This window comes from Halictus rubicundus, chromosome 16, assembly GCF_050948215.1.
Source record: "Halictus rubicundus isolate RS-2024b chromosome 16, iyHalRubi1_principal, whole genome shotgun sequence".
NCBI lineage: Eukaryota > Metazoa > Arthropoda > Insecta > Hymenoptera > Halictidae > Halictus > Halictus rubicundus.
Genome location: NC_135164.1, coordinates 3019936 through 3041979, shown reverse-complemented (window position 1 = coordinate 3041979; position 22044 = coordinate 3019936). Strand labels below are relative to the sequence as shown.

General features: G+C 42.2%; 1 protein-coding gene across 3 annotated transcripts in view; it reads right to left on the bottom strand.

The window, feature by feature from the left end:
- Nucleotides 1-1854: 1854 nt before the first annotated feature.
- LOC143362102 (uncharacterized) overlaps nt 1855-22044 on the bottom strand; it is a 333420-nt gene continuing 313230 nt past the window's right edge. For all 3 annotated transcript variants that reach the window (XM_076801952.1, XM_076801951.1, XM_076801953.1), the window contains exons 7-9: nt 4369-4614; nt 3513-3744; nt 1855-3280 (exon numbers count right to left, since the gene is read on the bottom strand). In XM_076801952.1, the coding sequence (XP_076658067.1) occupies nt 3052-3280; nt 3513-3744; nt 4369-4614 (707 nt within the window). In that variant the 3' untranslated portion in view covers nt 1855-3051. The remainder of the gene's footprint in view (nt 3281-3512; nt 3745-4368; nt 4615-22044) is intronic.

Below are 22044 nucleotides of genomic sequence, written 5' to 3'. Positions count from 1 at the left end.
CTACAATCTGGTGACAAGAAAGTATTTATTTGACAAAACAAAAAGCTTCCGATTACGCAGAGCAGTTCGCATAATATCTAAAAACTTCCTTTCTCACTTTCAAACAATTAATAATCTATTCGAACATTTCGCTGGGAGTCTCAATTCCGCGTCGTTTTCGATCCTTAAATACAAAGAATAGTGATTGCAACTTTCCTAGTTTCGAAAATTCATTTCGGCTGACGATCACGATCGGTAACAAGGGTGGCGCTCCGAACAGCCGGAGATCCTCGATCGCGCTGGATCGTGAAGTCGGTTCGATGGCAGTATCGGTATCTCATACGTCTACGAGACCGTATTCTTCGATTGTGTTACACTCTCGACAAAGAGACACGCACACGTTCTCACACTCGTACTCATGCACTCGCGCACGCACTCTTAAACGTTACGGTAAATGATCATCGGTCCTATTTACAGCGTGATATACATACAGATCGTTTCTCTATAAAAGTCGTTTTTTTTTGCGGTGTGCTTCCGGTTTCAGCGTGTACACGCAATACAAAACCGCTGTAACTTCGTTGAGATCGACCGATTCGCAGTCTCCTTGGAGCTTCAGATCGATCACTATTTCATACCTCGATCCCAATGTGTGTGCTGTCGATATCGAAGGTGTTTGATCGAAGGATTTCCTTTTCCGTCTTATCTCGTGCTTTTCAATCTTTTTACTTTTTCTTTTTTTTTCTTTTTTTCTCTTTTGTTTTGGTACACTTTCTTCTCACGAGGACAGTCGTAAGAGGGTTGAGAGAGAGAGCTAATCTAGGGAGATCGATCAACCGTCGATTCGTGTCGTTCGAGCGTGTCGTTTTCGTTCGTGTGTCGTGCGCACCTTCGATCCATGGATCGCCGCCATTCCTCCGCCTGTGGCTCTCAATCGAAAGACAGTTTTACGCGATACTGTTCGCTGGTACTCTGAGCAGATCGAACAGTGACGATGAAAATATTCAGCTAAGCGTAAAGTAGTTATTTACCACGTCGATATAATTATACTTGAGAATTATTGATGAGCGATCAAACAATGTTCAGAGGAAAATTATTGTAAGAAGTTAGCTGCCTAGCGTTTTCACCTGGCTCTTACGTAGCAAATGAGTATCTGTGAAAATTGTGAGACGTTGGAAATATTAAGTTAATAATACAAGGAAATATATATGATGTATTATATTATATATGTATGTATATAGTGAGTAATTACATATTTCTTTCCGCTTGGTTAATGTCTTCGTATAAAATTATAATTTCGTTAAATAGAATCCAAATATAAAAGACCTACTGAAAATCCTGCCATTGAGCTTGTTGGTCGAAGAAGTTGAAAATAATTATATTCAAATCAAATATTATATTCTTATCAAAAATGTGAACACGTGAACACGTTTGACGTTTGTTTTACAGTCGCATCGTTAAGTCTCGGACAATCATAGTATATAAGAAAATTCAAGTTTATATAATTTGAGATGGAATTGGCTGTGACCGACAATTATCGATCATTTCAAGTCAGTTCTATTTCTCGACGAGTCCCTTCCACGAGAAAGCGTTACGAAATTCGTGTTAGAAACATTATTATCGATAGACGCTTCGTGATCGACTGCTAGTATGGACGAGTCCATTTCGACCGTCACGACGTCGGTAATGTTGTGCTGTACGATGATCGACGACAAATCATAATTCCATAATTGAACAGGAAGCACGATAGAATATTATTTATTTTCTGTATACAGTTTGTGCGGATATGTAGGTATCTTTTCCGGGAGACAAAGAAAGGAACGCGACCTTTTAACGTTAAACTTGTGCGCGAGATAAATTATTTTATTATTATACATATCCAGGATATCGATACACCGTTTCGACAAGTCATCTATTGTTATTGTTCTCACCGTTAAACAGGCAGTGTTAATTTCCAAATCTGATCAAAAAACCCGTTGCCGGCAGAATGATCAGAGTTTCACTTAAAAAGTCATCGCGTCAGTGTCGAAGCGATTACCTGACTTACGAAAATAGAAGTAATTTTATCGTGAGCAGACTCCTGACAAAGTTACTCGCCGCCGGTTGCAAAAATTCGCTAATTTCCTCTTTACGCGAGCGGCGTCGTCATCTTAAAAATTACAAAAGAACTTTTTCCTAAGTTAAACAAGATCGAATCGTTTAAATCTAAAACGAAATATTTCTGCTTGTCCACAAAACTCTCCTGATCGTTCGAGTTCAACGACGTCTCGGGCGCTCGCTTCCGGTACCGGGACACAGGACGATCGCTCTCCGCATAAACTCTTTAACCATTCGCTCACGATCAACATACTTTATATCCTCTAATCCATAATCCAGCGCTATACAACTACGTCTCTCTCGATTAAAAACAGTATCTCTCAGTAACAACAGCATCCTCAACAACAATAAGAATTCCGAATGTCCCTCCTCTCCTCTCCGTCACCGCAGAATTCGTCGACGCGTCTCCAACCCTGTTTTCCGTGCGATCGTCTCGGACGTCGATCGAAACACTTCGGATCCGCAGCACCGAAACCCTATTTACAACCGTCACGACCGTCCCCGAACGTTTCGTTCACTTCCGGCGTGTCGAACACAGTTACATTTAGACTTTCCACGAGTTTCACCAGCCAGACGTCCAGCTTCGTCCACCATACAACCGAGAACTCGGTCCATCTCTGGGCGCCAGCGGTTTTTCGTAATTCGCTAGGTCTACGAGATTGGAAATCAAAGTCTCCACGGAGGCAAACCATGAAAAACAAAAGAAGAAACAACATCACCAACACGTGCTCTCTTCCGGTACCAGGCGCGAGTAGAAAGGCCCCGACGAAACAACGATTGATCGACGACGACAACGTGGAACATGGTTCGATAGGCAGTTCGACCCGCAGTTCACCAGAGATTTGGTACGTCGCGTCTCGGCGGCTGTCCTTTCGGGAATCGGCGTCTCGATTAAAAGCAGTACTTCCGCGTGCTCACTTCCGGTACCGGGCTCAAGGACGAGGGCCGTCCCTCGCGCAGGACAACCCCTTCCTCCTGTCAGCCGTAGTAATAGCTTTTGGTGTTTAAGCTCCGCGGATTCTCCGGGCGCAGGATTGTGTGTAGGCTGTCGGTACCGACCATGTGGTTGCCCAGGTCCACCCTGACGCCTGCGTTGCCGGGGTGGTGACCCGGCGGCGGGTGAATCGAAGTTGGCGACAACGGTATCCTGGTGTCTGCGTAGTAACGGTCGCCGTGAAGTCTCTCGGCCAGTTGGGTTTCGGGGATCCTAGAAAAATGGTGCAATCAGCTGGACGATCGAACAATGTCAGCTCACAGAATTCAAATTGCAGCAACAACTTTTGACGAAACTTGTGTGAGAGATAGATATGGTTCTTAGACACTCAAAAATACAAAATCCCATCGATTGCTTCATTCCTTACTGTTATTTTCACTCGAGGTCATCTGAAGGTTATTGACAAAAATATGTAGTCCCGTCGGTAAGTGGAGTATCTACATACCTGGTGTCTTGCATCGGGACTGGCACCGGCGTCGTGAGATCGATATCGGCGTCGATCTCGGAAATGTCATCGGTGAATCCGTTTGGCAGTGCCTCGTTGTTTGCATGGAATTTCGCGTCCCTTTTGGCGCGATGACGACTGACCAGAAGACGTCCGATCACCAATCCCAAAAATATCAGTATACCGGCGGTGACCGATACGATGATGTAGAGGTAGAATTTCTCTTGGTTTTCTGTCCGAAAGGGAAACAGCGAATGGAATCGATTAACGTCTCGTGGAAGATATCGTGGTAAGAGATAAAGGACGGATCGAGTTAGAACCTAGAACATTCCGAAATTCGCGGGAGCGTCAAATCGCATGCAAAACTACGAGAAGTGTCTGCCACTGGAGAAAATGCAATGCCAAAAACACAGGTGCCCAACTCTATGGACTGCAAACCATGGAAATTAATCACGCTTTCGAGCAATCGGATGCACCCTACTATGCATACCTTTTACAGGAAAAAAAAAGTAAAGCTAGCATGGCATTTATGTATCCGTGTATATTCAAAACCCATTCCGTCAGTGTTCAACAAATTCGCTTACTAATGTTTACTCTCCAGTGTTAAACGTCTACCGACGAATGCGTGTTTCATTTTCGATGTTCGATACAACAAAATAATGCACTGCAGATAAATTATCCGCAGCGGGCAAGTTAGCGCTGCTAGATAACGTTCCGACCGCGGGTAACCTCCCGAAAGTTGATAAAAATGAAATCTGCCTTTACCGGCGAGCGGTAAACCAGTCGGTAAAAGAAAAATCTCTCGCGTGTTATCGACTGGTCGTAGGACAGTTCGATATAACGGCTTCGTACTTACTCGATATGAATGAGTATGCATTGATCCATTCATTGATATATCCAACAACGACGCGATCCTCTTCGGGAAAGGCGTAGACTACTGTCGTACAATTAACCGGCGACATCGTACTGGTGGTAAGGTCTCTAGCATTGATATCGTCCACGTTGTTCCCAAACATTACGATCCTTTGCACTACTTTAGGCGTTAGGGACAAGTCTTTCGCTCCTGCGCCGAGCGACTTATGGTTGCCTGATTGCGTCTCCACTGTTCGGACGCGAGAAACAAGTGAGAATTCAAAAGTAATCGATCAAGAAGCGAAAATTTCAACTTGAACGTAGTGATGGAAATCATTGATACTCGAATTTATTACAGGTCCCATCACTACCGGCATATAGTACGTTCAAGTGAGCAAGTAGAGAGGTGAGAACGCGACGCACAGAGTGGTGCCAATTAATCTACACTCCCACCAACATCCCCCGTCTGTTATTTACAAAAAGAAAAGCGAGGAACGAGAGCTGATTACTGGAAAAGACGAATTTTAACGAGCTAATCTAACGCGCCGGGCACTCATCGCCGATAATGTCGCGTTAGTGAAATGACAACGAACACACATACGGAGGTATTACTATGTACAGAGTACAATGCTAAACGTAATTCGCATGAACTCCACCGGCGAGTAGATAAAATATTGTACATGGGACACACGGACGATTTATTTCAGAGATAGCGTAACCGGACGGTGAATAATATGCAGCCGTGTTATTTACAGAGTATTGGGAATAAAGTGACCCGTAATCCTCCACCAAATTGCAATCCTGTCACGTTGTTATAGAAAAAATTAATTAGAAGCACGCGGCGGTGTCAGTGATTAAAGTTCCGAGGGGAATTTTGTGAGACAGGATACGCGACGGATTTCCATTACAAACTGGAGTGGTGTTGCCGAATGATGCTCAACGGTACTTGAAACAAAATGGTAATCGTAATTGAAGCACTCCATTAAAGTTTAATTGAAGGACATTACCGATTTAATTTGCGAACTAGAAATATATGGAAAATTACACGGGCGTCGTCGGTTGTTTCAATTGTTACGGTTGAATTAAAATTAAACTCCGTGATGATTAATTACCATTTTTAACCGGACAAAGACCTTTTGGTTTGCCGAGGGTGTACTAAACATTAATACAGGGATGCGGTGAGTTACGTTGTGACACTGATAAGGCTATCTACGGGGATACAGATTTATATTGCAAATATATTTACATTTGTAGGTGTAGAAGTGTATTTAGATATTTTTCCAGATTTCTTTATAATTCAACTCAAAAGTTAATTCTATACCAAGCCTGAAGAAATTTAATTTTTACGCGTTTACTCCCCGGGCGTAATAAGTTGCAATAAAAAAATTGGCAAAACAGTTTTCATTTAATAGAAACGAAGGTCACTTCAATTCTTTTCGACTGATATACCTTCGTGTCCTTTTTAGAAAATTATTGGGGGTCTTGAGTGGGAAACGGATTAGTTTAGAAGTGATTAATTCTCTGCCGACTGCCATAAGAACAGTGCGCGTCGTGTCAGGGCGGTGTCTATCTCCTTGTTCTCCCCCGGCAACTCGTCTGACCCGATATCGCGGGACAGCGGTGTTGTAATCCGTTGCAAAATGCAAGGATTTCCTCTGAAATAATGGAAAGCGGGGGGCGAGGCGTGGTTGTAGTCCGCCGATAACCCCTGGTATGCCATTCATCCCGCGTTTTTACGGGTCAGTGGATCCGCAAAGGAGATACTGATACTCTGTACTTTCGACAGGCTCTCTCCGAGCTCAGACAACCAGCGGTGGCGGCGGCGGACGGATATTTTTCAGGGAAGAGAAGTGCCGCTCCCGCTGAATGCCAATGCGAATGGAAATTCGAAGTTCGTGTATTATAGATCGACGGGATGCGCGCGAAAGCTTCGTCACTCGTGCCAGCGGAATACGCGAACTACGTGTCGTAATCGGTATGCGTTGTGTCGTTGTCTCCCGTCGCGAACTTCGACGAAAATGTCTGCCGTTGCGAGACATTTCGCGTTTGCCCAAGTAGACACGAATTTTGCAGAACCGAAGGCGAATCTTTCCGGTAATTCAATCTTGCGCGTTTCAAAGAAGCGGAAAGTGAGAACACGGTATTCTGACCCCGATTGAAGTTTAGATGCAGTTTTCCGTAGTGATTAAAAAAAAAGAGGCAGTATACAGGGTGTTCAAGAAAATCCGTTCAATATTTATATGGTATATAGGATACATTGTACTGAATAAAAAAGCTTCAGTAAACATAGGTCGAAAGGTCAACCGTTTCTGAGATATAAACATTTTTGTTTGCTAACATCATGATTCATTTACTACTGGCTTTTTGATATTTATAGAAAATTGTCCACGTGTTATGATTTTCCGCTACAGAACTGACTGATTCCGGATGAAATCTGCTGTCGGCACTTGAAGGAGGACATTCAGAACGCGGTTTGTAAACACTAAAGTAAACATCGCATGCGATGGTAGCAAGTAAGTCAATCATGATACTAGCAAACAAAAATGTTTATATCTTAGAAACGATTGACCTTTCGACCTATGTTGCTAAAGCTTTGTTACTCAGTACAGTGTATCCTATATACCATATAAATATTGAACGGTTGTTTTTTAACACCCTGTGTAAATAGTCCGAATTTTGGATCGAGAAATATAGCAGTCGTGACTCTTGTTTTCGAACGAGCTTTTTTCTCGGCAAGATTTATCTTTTAACCTTGACATTGAATTCTCGATATATGTCAGTAACGCGGGTCTTAATTGTATTGGTCGATTAGTCTTCGTTAGATTTTGAGAAAACGGCTTGCTTGGCACACGCGTAATGAGAGAAATAGGTAATATAAATGTTGCGGTCTTACAATTTGCAGAGTGACAATGACCGGGTTCCTGGGTGCTATTGTTGCCGGTGATTATTCGATCGAGAAAACCGAGGCACTTGAACGTGGTTCCGGGAGGGAAGGCTTCGAGACACTGGATTTACATACACGGAACTGCCGAGCGAGGCAATTCTGTCGACGCGATGGAATTTCCGCGCGAATCAGCAAATCGACCGTCTCGAAATTTCGAATCAACATCAACATCACTCGGGGACACGCGAGACGCGTATAGTAAGCCATACGGTTCTTAATACCTCTTTTATCTTTTAAAACCTATAACGATCGCAAACAACTGATATTACCGTCTCGATTCCGATGCAATGGTATTTCCAGTATTACCTTGCACTTGTAAAATTGACCTTGAACCTTTTCTCAAGGTCAAAATTGTTTTTTTTTTTAATCGTATCCTATGGTACCAATCGCGAAGAACGAAAAGCATACAATTTCGAGACACCCTGTAGAAAATACACATTGCAAACGACGCTCATGCAGTTTACACCGAACGTGCACATTTACGCATTCATGCATTTGAACTACGTGCGATGCGATAAAAGTCGATGAATCGAACGGCATTAAAAATATTGCGACGATTCGCAATCAATGCAACACCTCACACGGACGTCCGCTTGGTTTATTCATTGTTACAGGGTATGTGTACGTGTGGACAAATATGATTGTTGAACGATATTTATCGAATCATGGTACAATACTTTAATGGAAGGCTGTGAATAACGACGTTCTAGTAAATGCTTCGGAAATACACGCGGATGGACAGTGTTTTAATAATTTTTATTTCACCAATTGATGTTTCGGGAAAACATACACAGACATACGTAAAAAATTCTACATATCTGCAATGACACACGATTCCGTACATACGCGTATCATTTGCATAAAATTACTATATTACTATTTGCTAAAAATTGTGATTATTAAATCATTTTTCCATATCTCGTTAAGTGACGCAATTTCTGCTGTTCCAGAGAAATAGGCACAGTTGCATACTTAAAATTCTACACAGTTCAGACGAACGAACGTAATTAATTGACATGTCTTATCCTCTGCTATCAACACTTTTCTGCATATTCTCGGTTTCATAGATCAGATACGATCAATCGAAGATAAAAATTTTGAATAATGTCAATAGATTACACTTTTGAATTCCCCACGGCGATTTCGATTGGTTATCAAGCTGTTCATCCCCGGTCTAATTATGAACTCTGGAACGCGTTCGAAAGTATGCACGAATAAGACATCCTCGTGATTCTGATTGGCGTTCGTAAACCAAGTCCGATTCACGGGCATAAAACAGATTTATCGTTTATAGTTGCGACCTCTAGCGTACCGGATCGTGCTACCTGTTAGCGTACGCAATGACAGTGGCATATGAACGTCCGAAACGGGGTAGAAAACCTCGTTCTTGTACAATGTAGTGCAGTCCAATTGATTCGGTTTAATAGCGCCTGGCATGTATGGATATTGACGACCGAACCGTCTGTATTAGGTATACTGTAGCATTGACGATTGTCCCGTCACAGATTGGTCTATCGGCGATCGATCCGCTATCAATACATATGAACACGACGAAGCCAATCTAATCCTGATTAGATCCGTACGAATTGCTCTGGAAATCTCGCCGCCCAGGTACACGAGTTTGCGACAACGGACAGTGCACCCTTCCGGATGCAAAGCGTGTGTGCAACGGCTCTTCCGACACACTCATAAATGTCACAATTCGATTCTCGAGTTTCACTTTGCATTAGAATTCTGCGGCGTTACATAGCGATCCACAAACACTACATTATGCTATGCTTTGTGCAGGACGCAGACTGAGATGAGCTCGTAGTGCCCGGAGAAAAATACCAAATAAAATGAAAATTGATTTAACCGATTTTTCTCAGAAATGCCAAGACTCAAAATGCAGCCCCCCCCCCCAAATCGATTTTAGTATAAGACCTGATGACTACTGCTTCAATGGTTTACTATTAACTCTTAGCACTCGAATGGTAAGGCGCCACTAAAAATTGCTGTATCATTATTCAAAATATTTTTTAGATTATTAAATTTGTTTGTATTAGGTTGGCAAGAAAGTAATTTCGGTTTTCACTAATAGATGGCTTTATGTTTTGTTTGATTGACTTCTGTTACGTTGCATTTGTTTTCTTTCTGACATTTCATAACTGCATCTTTTAGGTTACTTTTGAAGCCAATTACACGTAATTTTCATTAAAATTGTTAGTTCTGTGTCAATTTGAACATGGAGTGCAAAAATGAACATTACAGGCACATATTGCTTTTTTATTTCCGTAGAGGTAAAAAAGCTGCCGAGGCTTACAAAGATATATGTGAACTTTATGGTGTGGATTGCTTAACAGAACGCACCTGCCAGAATTGGTTTAAAAAATTCCGTTCTGGAAATTTCTCACTTGAAGACGACCAACGTTCTGGTCGACCATCTGAAGTTGATGATGACCAAATGAAAGTCATTATTGAATCGGATCGTCGTATAACTGTCCGAGAGATTGCAGACAGGTTAAATGTCTCGCATACAACTATAGAATATCGTTTAAAAAGTCTAGGAATCGTTAAGAAGCTCGATATTTGGGTTCCACGCGAATTGAAAGAAATTCGCTTAACGCAACGCATCAACATATGCGATATGCATCTCAAACGAAATGAAATCGACCCTTTTCTGAAGCGAATCATCACTGGTGATGAGAAATGGGTTGTTTGCAATAACACAACTCGAAAACGATCATGGTCGAAGCGTGATGAATCAGCCCAAACCACGCCGAAAGCTGAATTGCACCAAAAGAAGATCATGTTGACAGTTTGGTGGGATTACAAAGGTGTTGTGTATTTTGAACTTCTCCCAAGGAACCAAACCATTCATTCAGATGTTTATTGTCGACAACTAACAAAACTGGACATAGCAATCAAAGAAAAACGGCCAGAATTGGCAAATCGCAAAGGAATCGTGTTCCACCATGATAACGCTAGGCCACACACATCTTTGGTAACACGTGAAAAGTTATTGAAGCTTGGTTGGGAAGTGATGTCACATCCACCATACAGCCCTGACATTGCACCACCAGATTATCATTTATTCCGAAGTTTACAAAACTCTTTGAATGGTAAAACTTTCACTAATGACGATGGTCTGAAATCGCACTTGGATCAGTTTTTCACCGAAAAGGATCAGAAGTTTTATGAGCGCGGAATTATGAAGCTACCAGAAAGATGGCAAAAGATCATATAACAGGATGGAAAATATTTTATTGATTAAAGTTCATTGCTTTGACAAAAAAATTGGATTTTATTTCACCTAAAAATACCGGAATTACTTTCTTGCCAACCTAATATTTAATGAATCACTAAACATTTTACAAGTAAATTGCACCATTTTCGTATCTAGGAATTTATGTATGTTCGAAAAAAATGTTTCGTTTTGGAACCAAAATAGCTTCGAGTGCAAAGAGTTAAACGTCTTGTAATTGAATGATTGATTGACTAAAAACAATGGTTGTTTCTAGAACGGAGAAATTCCGGTTTCTTTCGACATTAAGAGGATGTTTTATGGATAAGTCTGGCCGGACGAGACGATAGAAACCAGGAATTCGTTCTTTCAGCCGGAGGCAATGAGATACTAATTAAGTTTGAAAGAAGAAATGTATTTAAAACTAACGAGCAACTTCTCCGGACGGTGAAAGCATATTTTCCGGCGGAGATATCTCCGGGAACCGGGTGAGAGACGGGAATTCTTGTTTCCTGCTTCTAAATTAAGAGTTACAAGTTGAATGGACAATCGTCTCGTGCGCGCGCGGGCGTGCTTTCCCATTCGCCGAAAGAATCCGAGTTGTAGCGCGGCGGCGTCGTTCTCCCCGGCACTTGCGGAAGTTTATCGGCAGGCTTGACCTTTATTGCAACAATATGCAACTTGCACAGACCCTCCGGGAGGAGGCGAGGCCGTGGAAGCGGCTTGTGAACTTCCGCTGAACGCTTCGGGACCAAGTTAGGAGCCGGGTTGCGCCGGTTAGTTAATAACTTTTCTTTTCTGTTAAACACCGCTTCGGCGTCGCGTCGCGTCGCATCGCGTCACGTCGCCTCGTGACACGACGGATAGAGCAATCTTCTGTCATCGTTAAAACCAGTTTACCGGACGATTTCTACCCGGGAACTTTTGCCGTATTTAATAAAGCCCGGACGATTTTTTAAGAGGATTACGCTAATTATTCATCGGCCGCTGCGCCCTCGCAGTAATAGGAGAATTACTTTGGAACAATCCACCGTCCGACGTATTTCGTTACCGAGAATATTGCCAGCTTCCGGCACAACCGCCGTTAATTGGATATTAAACGCGTCTTGGACGGAAGTCGAGGCCCGACAAATGAGCACAAGTTGCTGCCAGACTTTATTTTTGAAAAATTTCCGGATTCACATTAATACTAAACCTACCAAACAGTATCTGGGAAATATTGCCTTATAAAAAAGGCAACCCTAAGTTTATTGTGCGTAATAAATGCTTGGACAAGGAGATTTATTCCACTATTTTCCATAAATGAATTTTTGTAGTTTTCATTATTGTAAAATATAAAATCGGCATTTTTGACCGTGGAAGGTTTAGTGTTAAAACTCGACAAATGAGCACAAGTTGCTGCCAGACTTTGTTTTTGAAAAAATTTCCGGATTCACATTAATACTAAACCTACCAAACAGTATCTGGGAAATATTGCCTTATAAAAAAGGCAACCCTAAGTTTATTGTGCGTAATAAATGCTTGGACAAGGAGATTTATTCCACTATTTTCCATAAATGAATTTTTGTAGTTTTCATTATTGTAAAATATAAAATCGGCATTTTTGACCGTGGAAGGTTTAGTGTTAAAACTCGACAAATGAGCACAAGTTGCTGCCAGACTTTGTTTTTGAAAAAATTTCCGGATTCACATTAATACTAAACCTACCAAACAGTATCTGGTACATATTGCCTTATAAAAATGGCAACCCTAAGTTTATTGTGCGTAATAAATGCTTGGACAAAGAGATTTATTCCACTATTTTCCATAAATGAATTTTTGTAGTTTTCATAATTGTAAAATATAAAATCGGCAATTTTGACCGTGGAAGGTTTAGTGTTAAAACTGAGGAATTTTTTTCGAGATTCCAGAACGATTGGTTTGTCAGGTAATGTATAATAACAATTATTTGGAGATCGGCGAGGAGAAAATGGAATGACTAATGGGAGCGAAAGGTTATTATCGATGAAAGTCAATATTGATGAACAATGAGGCGCCCGGGGGGGATAATACAATTCCGTCGCGTCTTATTACATCGCCACAGATTTGATCGTCGCATTAATTAAACGGAAGGTTTCCTCACAGACCCAGAAAGTCGACGACCCTTATCTTTTTTCATCGCGCAACCATCCTAAACTTTTCGATCCGGACTTCCCCGCGACGCTTCGTTTCAGAGGGATGAAAATATTGGGGAAGTTTTCGATGAAAACGCCCCCGCGCCCGTGCCGCCTCTCTCGCATAATCTCACTCGCGGACGATTAGGTAAGAGGATTTAATAATTGATCTGTCCCTATTCTGGCAGCTTACGACGCGATCGCGAGAGAAAACCTCGGGGGGCGAAATTAAATTTTGACGATCGATACCGAGGACCCGAAGTGCATTTTTCCAGGCAAACTTAGGCTAATATCACTTTACCCGGGGTAACGATTTGTAATTTAGGCGGAGTAATATTCATGCTCGGATGAATCTTATTGTGATCGAGAGGCGGAGCGAGCTTCTCGGATCGAACAACGTCTGATTGGTTCTGGGGATCGACGGGAATTGCGATATTGCGAATCATTTGCCTCGAGATCATTTGTTCCAAAACGTGAGTCGAAAACAGAATAAAATTTAAAAAAAAATTAATTTGAATGGTTCAAGTTCCTCGATGAATCGTCTAAATGTCCATTGAGCTTCTATAAATGTCCGCACAGGACTAAAAAATTTATAATCGTCGATAACGAGCATTCCACGGTGAAAAGAATGTTAATTGCAATGAAAAATCGTATACGCTAATAATAACTACAGACTCCGTTGCTGGCGCAATTATGAGCGACATCGCGTAATTATAAAGCTTTGAATATTCAAAGGCAACGAAAAATTGTAATGATCGGACCGCGCACGATCCGCTTTCTTTGCATTTTGCGATATTGGAAAGACAATATTCAATGTGTAAAATGGTTTGATGTAAATTTTCAATTCAGGTTTGATTAGCTCGCGGAGCACGCGAAAATTAATAAACCGGCGCGATGCTTTGAATATGCAATACCTCCTGGGATATTCCGCGGTAACGATATTGTTAATAACGAAACTTACACGGGAAAGACTATTAAGGTCCTCGCCAACAACCACTATAAGTATTACTCGAAAAAATTGTTGGAATTGACAAACATGTGTTATAACTCGACAAGAAAATAATATCAGCCTGCGTAGTTCGTAAAAATAAAGGAAAATTGAGTACAGTTTGTATAAAATGAAAACGCATATTTCCAGATTATTATTATTAAATGTTGCACAGGGTTACACAGGAAACGGTGCTCGCAGCCGCACTCTTGCTAGGGACCAGCTGTTTGACAAATGTTAGAACGAGCCAAGTCGCAATTATGTGAATCCGGCGAACATTCGTGGCCCTGTACCGTGTACGAAAGACCTTTACGCGTGAACTATAGCGTTCACTAAAGCAAAATCCTCAAAATCGGCCCCTGAAATGGTTCATTCCACCGCACGCATTAACGACCGCCTTCCCTCCCCACCCCCTCTCCCCCACTCCTCTCGCGACTAAGCGTCCTGTTACCAGCCACCCAGATAATTCAGGATTCTAATTAAAAGCATTCATCCTCTGCTTCATCTCGCCCGGTTGTGCTGGCCGGGGACGTAATAGTTCGGGAACGACGTGGCCCCAGAACGAGTCACGAACAACAAATACACAAAATAAGAAAATACTCCCGTGTGATATATATTCTCTATTTTTCTGTTCGAACGAAGGACTTTTATTTACAAAAAAAAAAAAAAAATCATTCATCCTCGGAGCGAGTCGCGAACATTCAAATAAATAAAATAAGGTAATGCTCCGGTGTAATATAATATTCTCTATTTTTCTGTTGGAGCAAAGGACTTTTATTTGCAAAAAAAAAAATTGATTCGGGGACCTAATTAAAAGTATTCGTCCTCGGAACGAGTCGCGAACGTAAACTAAATGAAATAGGAAAATAGTCCGCTGTGATATATATTCTCTATTTTTCGCTTGGAACAGAGGACTTTTATTTACCAAAAAAAAAAAAAAAATCATTCATCCTCGGAGCGAGTCGCGAACATTCAAATAAATAAAATAAGGTAATGCTCCGGTGTAATATAATATTCTCTATTTTTCTGTTGGAGCAAAGGACTTTTATTTGCAAAAAAAAAATTGATTCGGGGACCTAATTAAAAGTATTCGTCCTCGGAACGAGTCGCGAACGTAAACTAAATGAAATAGGAAAATAGTCCGCTGTGATATATATTCTCTATTTTTCGCTTGGAACAGAGGACTTTTATTTACCAAAAAAAAAAAAATTGATTCGGGGACCTAATTAAAAGCATTCGTCCTCGGAACGAGTCGCGAACATAAAATAAACAAAATAAGAAAATACTCCCGTGTGATATATATTCTCTATTTTTCTGTTCGAACGGACGACTTTTATTTACAAAAAAAAAAAATTGATTCGAGTACCTAATTAAAAGCATTCGTCCTCGGAACGAGTCGCGAACATAAAATAAACAAAATAAGAAAAAACTCCGGTGTGTTATACAGGGTGGTTGGTAACTGGTGGTACAAGCGGAAAGGGGGTGATTCTACGCGAAAAAAGAAGTCGAAAATATAGAATAAAAATTTTTCGTTTGAGGCTTTGTTTTCGAGAAAATCGAATTTAAAGATCCATCGGGTTCGCGTGCTTTAGTATGCGTAGGAAGTAGAATTGGTAGGTCATGGTCAGACGCTGCAGACAATTCCTATCGAACAACACGCGCATTGGCTGCATTTTCAAACTCAATGTTCTCGAAAACAAAAGCCTCAAACGAAAAATTTTTATTCTATATTTTCGACTTCTTTTTCCGCGTAGAATCACCCCCTTTCCGCTTGTACCACCAGTTACCAACCACCCTGTATATTCTCTATTTTTCTGTTGGAACAGAGGACTTTTATTTGCAAAAAAAAAATTTATTCGGGGACATAATTAAAAGTATTCGTCCTCGGAACGAGTCGCGAACGTATACTAAATGAAATAGGAAAATACTCCGCTGTGATATATATTCTCTATTTTTCTGTTCGAACGGTGGACTTTTATTTACCAAAAAAAAAAAAAAGAAAAAACTGATTCGAGCACCAAATAACGAAGACTGTTTCGGAAATAAACGGCTGGCAGGGAGCGTGTTAAGAGACGACGGACAGTTCGACGAAGGAGAGAAACAAAAGTAACGGGGGACAATGGCGGGAGAGGTGAACGAGGGGCGAAAGAATCGGGGAAAAAAAACAGTGGGAGAGAACGTATCGAAAGGGGGTGATAGAGGGCAGACCGTCTAGATAATAAAACAAGAGGGTAAATAGGCCAGTAGTAGAGAAAATGGCGATGGAAGTTGTAAAAGCAACGTTGAAGTCCGCGCATCAAGTTCGAGACGCGAGGGCAACGATAAAAGGAGAATGAAAGTAACGTAGGAGGAGAAGGAGGAGGAGGAGCAGAGGGGAGGGGAGGGGAGTAATACACTGGGCGGGCCAGTAATAAACGATAGGGAACGAGAACGGACGCGGTAACCGGGAAGGCAAACTAATTAAAAGAAGGATAAAAAGGCGGGAAAGCAACAGGAACATGTAGGGTACCGGTTCGTAAAAACGGCGGGAACCTGGCCGCGCGTAAAAACGTACCAAAAATCGAGGTAACGCACGAGTAAAACGAGAGAGCACGGCCGCGGCGCGGCTCACTCGGCAAACGGGCTAGCCTGCGGAGAAGAAAACTGAGAAAGAGCCCCGGGAAACCACCTAGGCGAACAAAAAAATAATCAAAAACCGGAACGGGGGTGAACACGCGTGTACGTGGCGGACGAAACAAAACCCGGTAACACGATAACGACGAGGACTTTCTCAACTCCCGCGGAACTGGATTCATGATACCGGGCATCCGATACGCTGCTTTGAAGAACTCGGAACAGGAAAGAAAAGATCTTAGGTCTTCGACGGAATACAAAGAGTTACGCCCTCCGAAAAAATTTCTTCTGGGCACTCGTTTCCTTTAATTTTCCTGAAATGTAATTTTCCGTTTCCTTTAAAGCACTCGGCTCTTTTAACCCCTTGCACTCGGCGCTATTTTCATTCTAAAACTAAATTTTTCTCTTCCGTCTTAGAATATTTTCATTTTATTCATACGAAACTGATCCGATTTCCACATATAATATTTAAATGTTTCGTGATCTGTTAAATACAAATTTTGTAATGTAGCAAATACATTGTAATAGTTGTTGTAATTTCTTTGAAATAATGCCACAACAATTTCTAGTGGTGCTTCAGAGTCACCACTCGAGTGCAAAGGGTTAACACTTTGACCGCCAAACTAGAAACCTCGAAAACTCCATAAAATCAAAGTAAGTTATTTAATGAATGAAAAACTGAAAAAATTAAATGTGTGATATTGAGAAGTCCTCCAAGTTTGTTGTGTATTACAGATCCTAATCAGATGTGGTGCAATGAATATATTAACGTAAAAATTCATTTCAAAACCTGGACAAATAATTCCGTCACTCACATATGGGTGACGTGGCAGTCAACGTGTTAATGGAAGAGCATGGTGACTAAACCGAGGCGGAAAGTAATTCGGTCCAATCCGATTGACATATAATATTTCTGCTATGTTACATCTCCGTGACAAACAAAAACATGTTTATTCACCCTGTACTTCTCCTGGAATACTCTCTGTTATCATGAAAAAGAGGGGAGACATTTCCGATTTGAATGTGGCCCACCGTGTGCGAGCCGGCGAGATCAAATTGGCGAGAAAATGATCGAGCACTTGATCGATTTTACCATCAGCCGTCGACTCGATTCTTCCCGTTGCTCCCTTCACCGTTTCAATCCTGACCTACAGAGGAAAGGAATGTGTGCGAGCAACGATCGCTTTATTGCGTTTACACGTGATCAGAGTACCTTTCGAACGAAGGGGTTGCGGCAGGGGGTGGGGGAAAAAAAAGAGAAAAGGGCACAGAGGCGCACACCGTACGTGCCACGGTTAAAGGTGTCGGTAATCCCAGCTCGGCAGAGGACGTTCCCTTTCATATTTTAACAAGGTCGAACCGGAGAATTTTCGGAGCTCACGACATGGCCGGCATTAAAAGGTAGCGCTTGGAGGAAATTGGATTTTGAGGAGGTTTGATTAGATTAAATGCGACGGGAAGAGAGACACGAGTCGCGAAAAGTAATTTTGTTCGGCGGACTAATAACTCCGGTCCGCTTTTTACTCTCGCCTCTTTTCCCCTCCCTCGCTCTCTCTCTCTCTCTACCACGTAATTTTTGATAAATGGAATCTCCTCCCGTTTTCAATTTCCAATACGGGACGAATCAATGATGTTATTTCGCGCGAATTTACGGCGCGCGCCGCAGATACGGCGACGCAATTCAAAATCGGTTCAATCGGTATCTTTTCCGTGACGGTAAACACTCATTAGTGTGCTCATACGTTTACCGATACATTGACGACCTGTACAATATTTATCTTACGGACTGGTGTACTTATTCATATTTCTATAAATTGTGTCACACAATATTTGTGCAACTCGAGATCAAAAGAATTTCATTTTCACGTTTCATTCAAATCAAAGTCGACATACTTTTGTACAGAATTCAAGATTGAACTCATTGGAAGAATAGAAATGATAGATAAAAAATTGCACAGGGGAGAGTGTTTTGACTTGATCGTGTCAATGCCCGTAGCCACAGATTTGTCGAAGGCGCACGCTAGGTTCTGGGTAAAAAAATGTACTATGTGACGAGGTCGAGGTTCGAGAAACGTGGTTTCGAGGAGAACGCGTTTGCAGTTCCCCGATATCGTACTCACAAAGTGTCGCCGAAGTAACTGACCCACGCCGAGCATTTTCCATTTTTTCCTCCCTTTTAAAGGGCCGAGAAATAAAGAGAAAAGACAGCGCGGGGATCAGGTTGGCAAATGGAGAAAATGAAATTCTGGACTTTGCTGAAGTTCAGCTGGGTCTGGCTGCCGCTTGTGCAACCTTAACGATGGCCGCATACGAATGGAACTTGCACGTCACACATCCTTCGAATCGGTGTGACTTGAATTCTTCAAATTTATCTAAATTATCAATCCTTTGAGAACATAAAAGACTTCTCGATAGTTGTCAGTAATAACATCAAAAGATGTTACGTTGTATTTATCATTGGTCGTGGATCTCGGAAGACAATTGGAAAATTCCTGGTAGATGCGAAAATGTTGATATTGCGACGAAACGTTTATGCTCGACGGGTGTACAAACACGTAAAGTAGTATCAACGCAGATTTCACCGACGTGGCTCGTTATAGGCTCAATTACACCCGGTTAGCGTGCACCCCTGTAAACGACCATTCGTGATAATATAATATCAATGACATCAGACGAGTCGGGTAACAAAGCGAGAACTATAGTGCCGTAACAAACACGATCAGAGCTGGATTATGATTATGCGGAATCCACAAACGTTACAGCGGATTAGCGAATCAGTCGCTCTAACTGGCGCAGCACACGTACAGACAGCTGGTATTCAACGACGAGACCCGGCTACGGTCTGTTTGCCCGTGATTGCTCCAATTTCGAACCAGTATACTAAAAGCTTATGGCTTTGACGTGAACCTTTCATTCAACTGCACGGTTTAGACGTCGGAGAATGTATTTTCGAGCGGACTTAACGAGACGGTATGTGGCTACATTATTGATAGCTGTAATTGGTCTACTAACGTCCACCAGTTTACAGTCGGAACCGCAATCCGTAACAACAACAACAAAAACGTCCACCAATTACCGACCGGGAACTCAATTTTGATGGAACTTGCGAGAAATACAAAACTCCAAAGAATATCCGACGCGTATCTTTTGATTATCAGCAAATAATGGCCAGGTGTATTGCTCCGGTGGCTTTTCGACGAACATTTTTCCAAGTCCCACCGGTGAGAGCAAACTTTCTTGTATCGGTCCTAGATGATTTTCAAGGTTACGTCACTGTACTATAGAGAGATTTAAAAATAAACCGCTACGAAGCGTATTTAAGGAGTTATTATCAAATAATGGCCAGGCGTATTGCTCCGGTAGGTTTTCGACGAAAATTACTCCAAGTCCCACCACTAACAGCAAACATTTTCTGTATAGAAAATGAAAATGAAATGCTTTCGAAGGAAAAGCTGCGTTTGTTGCGAAAGTATGGCGGACGAACGCGTTCGCTTGGCCGCGTCGAGGTTAATTACGATGACAAAAGTGGGCCGTGAGTTTGGTGCGTTGCATTATACACGCCTCGGCGACCAACTCATTAAACCCACGTAACCGGAACCTAGAATAGCGCTTCGAAAGCTACCCTAACTTGGAGAGCTTTCGTCCAAGGAGGACTCGAGACCGATCTAGGTGTGTGCACCTGTAATTACGTGGCTTTCGGATACAGCGGAACTTGAAACGTTTATAGTCAGGGCCTCCGTTGATTATCGTCGGGCAAATCGAACAACTCTTGGTTTCTTCGACCGGGGTATCTTCCACTGCTGGTCTAAATGAGAAACTATTATCGCTGCGGCAACTTCCGGTAGATCTGTACAAGAGTTTATCGATTAATTCACTGTACAAATACAATTTCCAGGCTCTCTCCGACTCGACAATTTGCAAACACCATTTTCTTTTGCATTCTCGTGGTAGGTGGAAGCTTGGAAGGATGATCAAATTAATTTGATACACTTCGTTGTTTCGAGTCATAGTATACGGACAGGGGTCGGAAACCTTTTCACTGTAAAGGGCACCCCTAACGGCGGCTAGCTCATGACAAAGGGCGCTTTACCTTAATTTTAATAAAGGAGAGGTTGTAAGTAACGTTAAAACGTATTTAACACTATTTAGTATACATAAGTTTTTGCGACGAGTTTATTACACCATATACGAATAAAAAATTTAGAAAAGGAAATGTTAATGTGATACTTGGCATTGCAAATCTTCAGCTAGCTTACTGTAGTCCGGCTGGTAATTAGAATTTCCGGTTCTCGGACAGTAAAGCTCTTTTCTTTCGAAAAATTCCCAAAGACTGCCTTAACGATCAGCGCGTTAAACCAGTTAGGCACCCGTGATACTTTAATATTAATAAAGTTGTTATAATGTAAAGTGAGCAAGAGGACGATTCTTGTTAAGACTCCTGGAGATTTTAAATGGAGCCCCAACGATTTCACCGTCCGTGTACCCTTTTCCGTCTCTCGCCTAACCGTTTGTCTGACGGTCTTTACTGGAAGGGCTTTTATTTTACCGCTAAAGTTAATTAACATTTAGCCAGCGACCGGAGACGGGCCAGAACATGAATATGCGAGACCCCGCGGATGCAATTACAATTTTGTAGCTGCGCGTATTACCTCCCAGGACTCGCCTGAGCATCTTCCTTGACGTACAGAGAAAAGGACACACGCTCGTCACTTTTTTGTGATAAGAATTTACAATTACACTTATTAAGGTTGCACCACCGAATGAAAATCTCGCACCGCAGATAACCGAAGCACGACACCAAAATTTTTAATTATGTCGTTAGTCGTGCTATTCCAATGAAGCCTTAACATTAGAATTACCGAGCGTAGGTTAATTACCAATTCATTCCTCACGAACTCTCTCAGATGTTCCAACTTCTCAGAGTTAAACTGAACGCTTCATTAATCATGCTCTTCCGCGCGGAATCACACTTCTCAACGGGAACACGGGTGTTAATAAAAAATGCGCTTCCATTCTCCGGAAGATTATCGCCGTGAAATTAAACCGAATCACATTAATCACGTTTTTTTCAAGGTTTTTATTGCGTCCTCCGCGTGCCTACGAGAGCCAAGGCAACGCGCGGTCCGTTTAATTAAAACCGAAATGATCAGTAGAACTGTGAATAAAATTCGAAATTTCATAACGACAAGTGTTAGAAATGGGGTAGCTACGGGGGTGGGCGAGGGTGCAGGGGGAGTACGATATTAAAAGAATCACGTCGAAAATTGTTCCGTTGTCGAAACGGCGTCGGAGAGCAATTCACAGATTCATTCGATCCGCGGCTGTAGTATTTAATTCATTAATAAAGTTCTCCGGACTCAAAGTTCCCCGCCCGGAATTCTCGAGAGAAGTTCTTTCCTTCCCCGTTCTTAATTCGCGCGCATTCTCCCAACCCCCACTACCCCCAGCACCCCTCGCCACCAACCAAGTTCCCGGTCGAGATTTTTCAGGTGGGGGGTGCAGTACGCGGACCGAGAGGGGTATCGCCACCACCCCCGGCCGTTTAAAGGAATCAGCAGACGGGAAATTAGCTCGGGAAATCGCTTTCGGAGTTGCGAACAACGAGATTTCCCTTTGGTAGCCGGGCCCGTTTGATTACCGCACGGAGTTACACGGCCGGAACGTTTTATCTGTCAGCGTCTCTGCTCTCGCGGCGTATTTACTCGTTATCACACCCCCGGGGATCGTAGCCGGCCGTACGTCGACGCGTGATTGTCGCT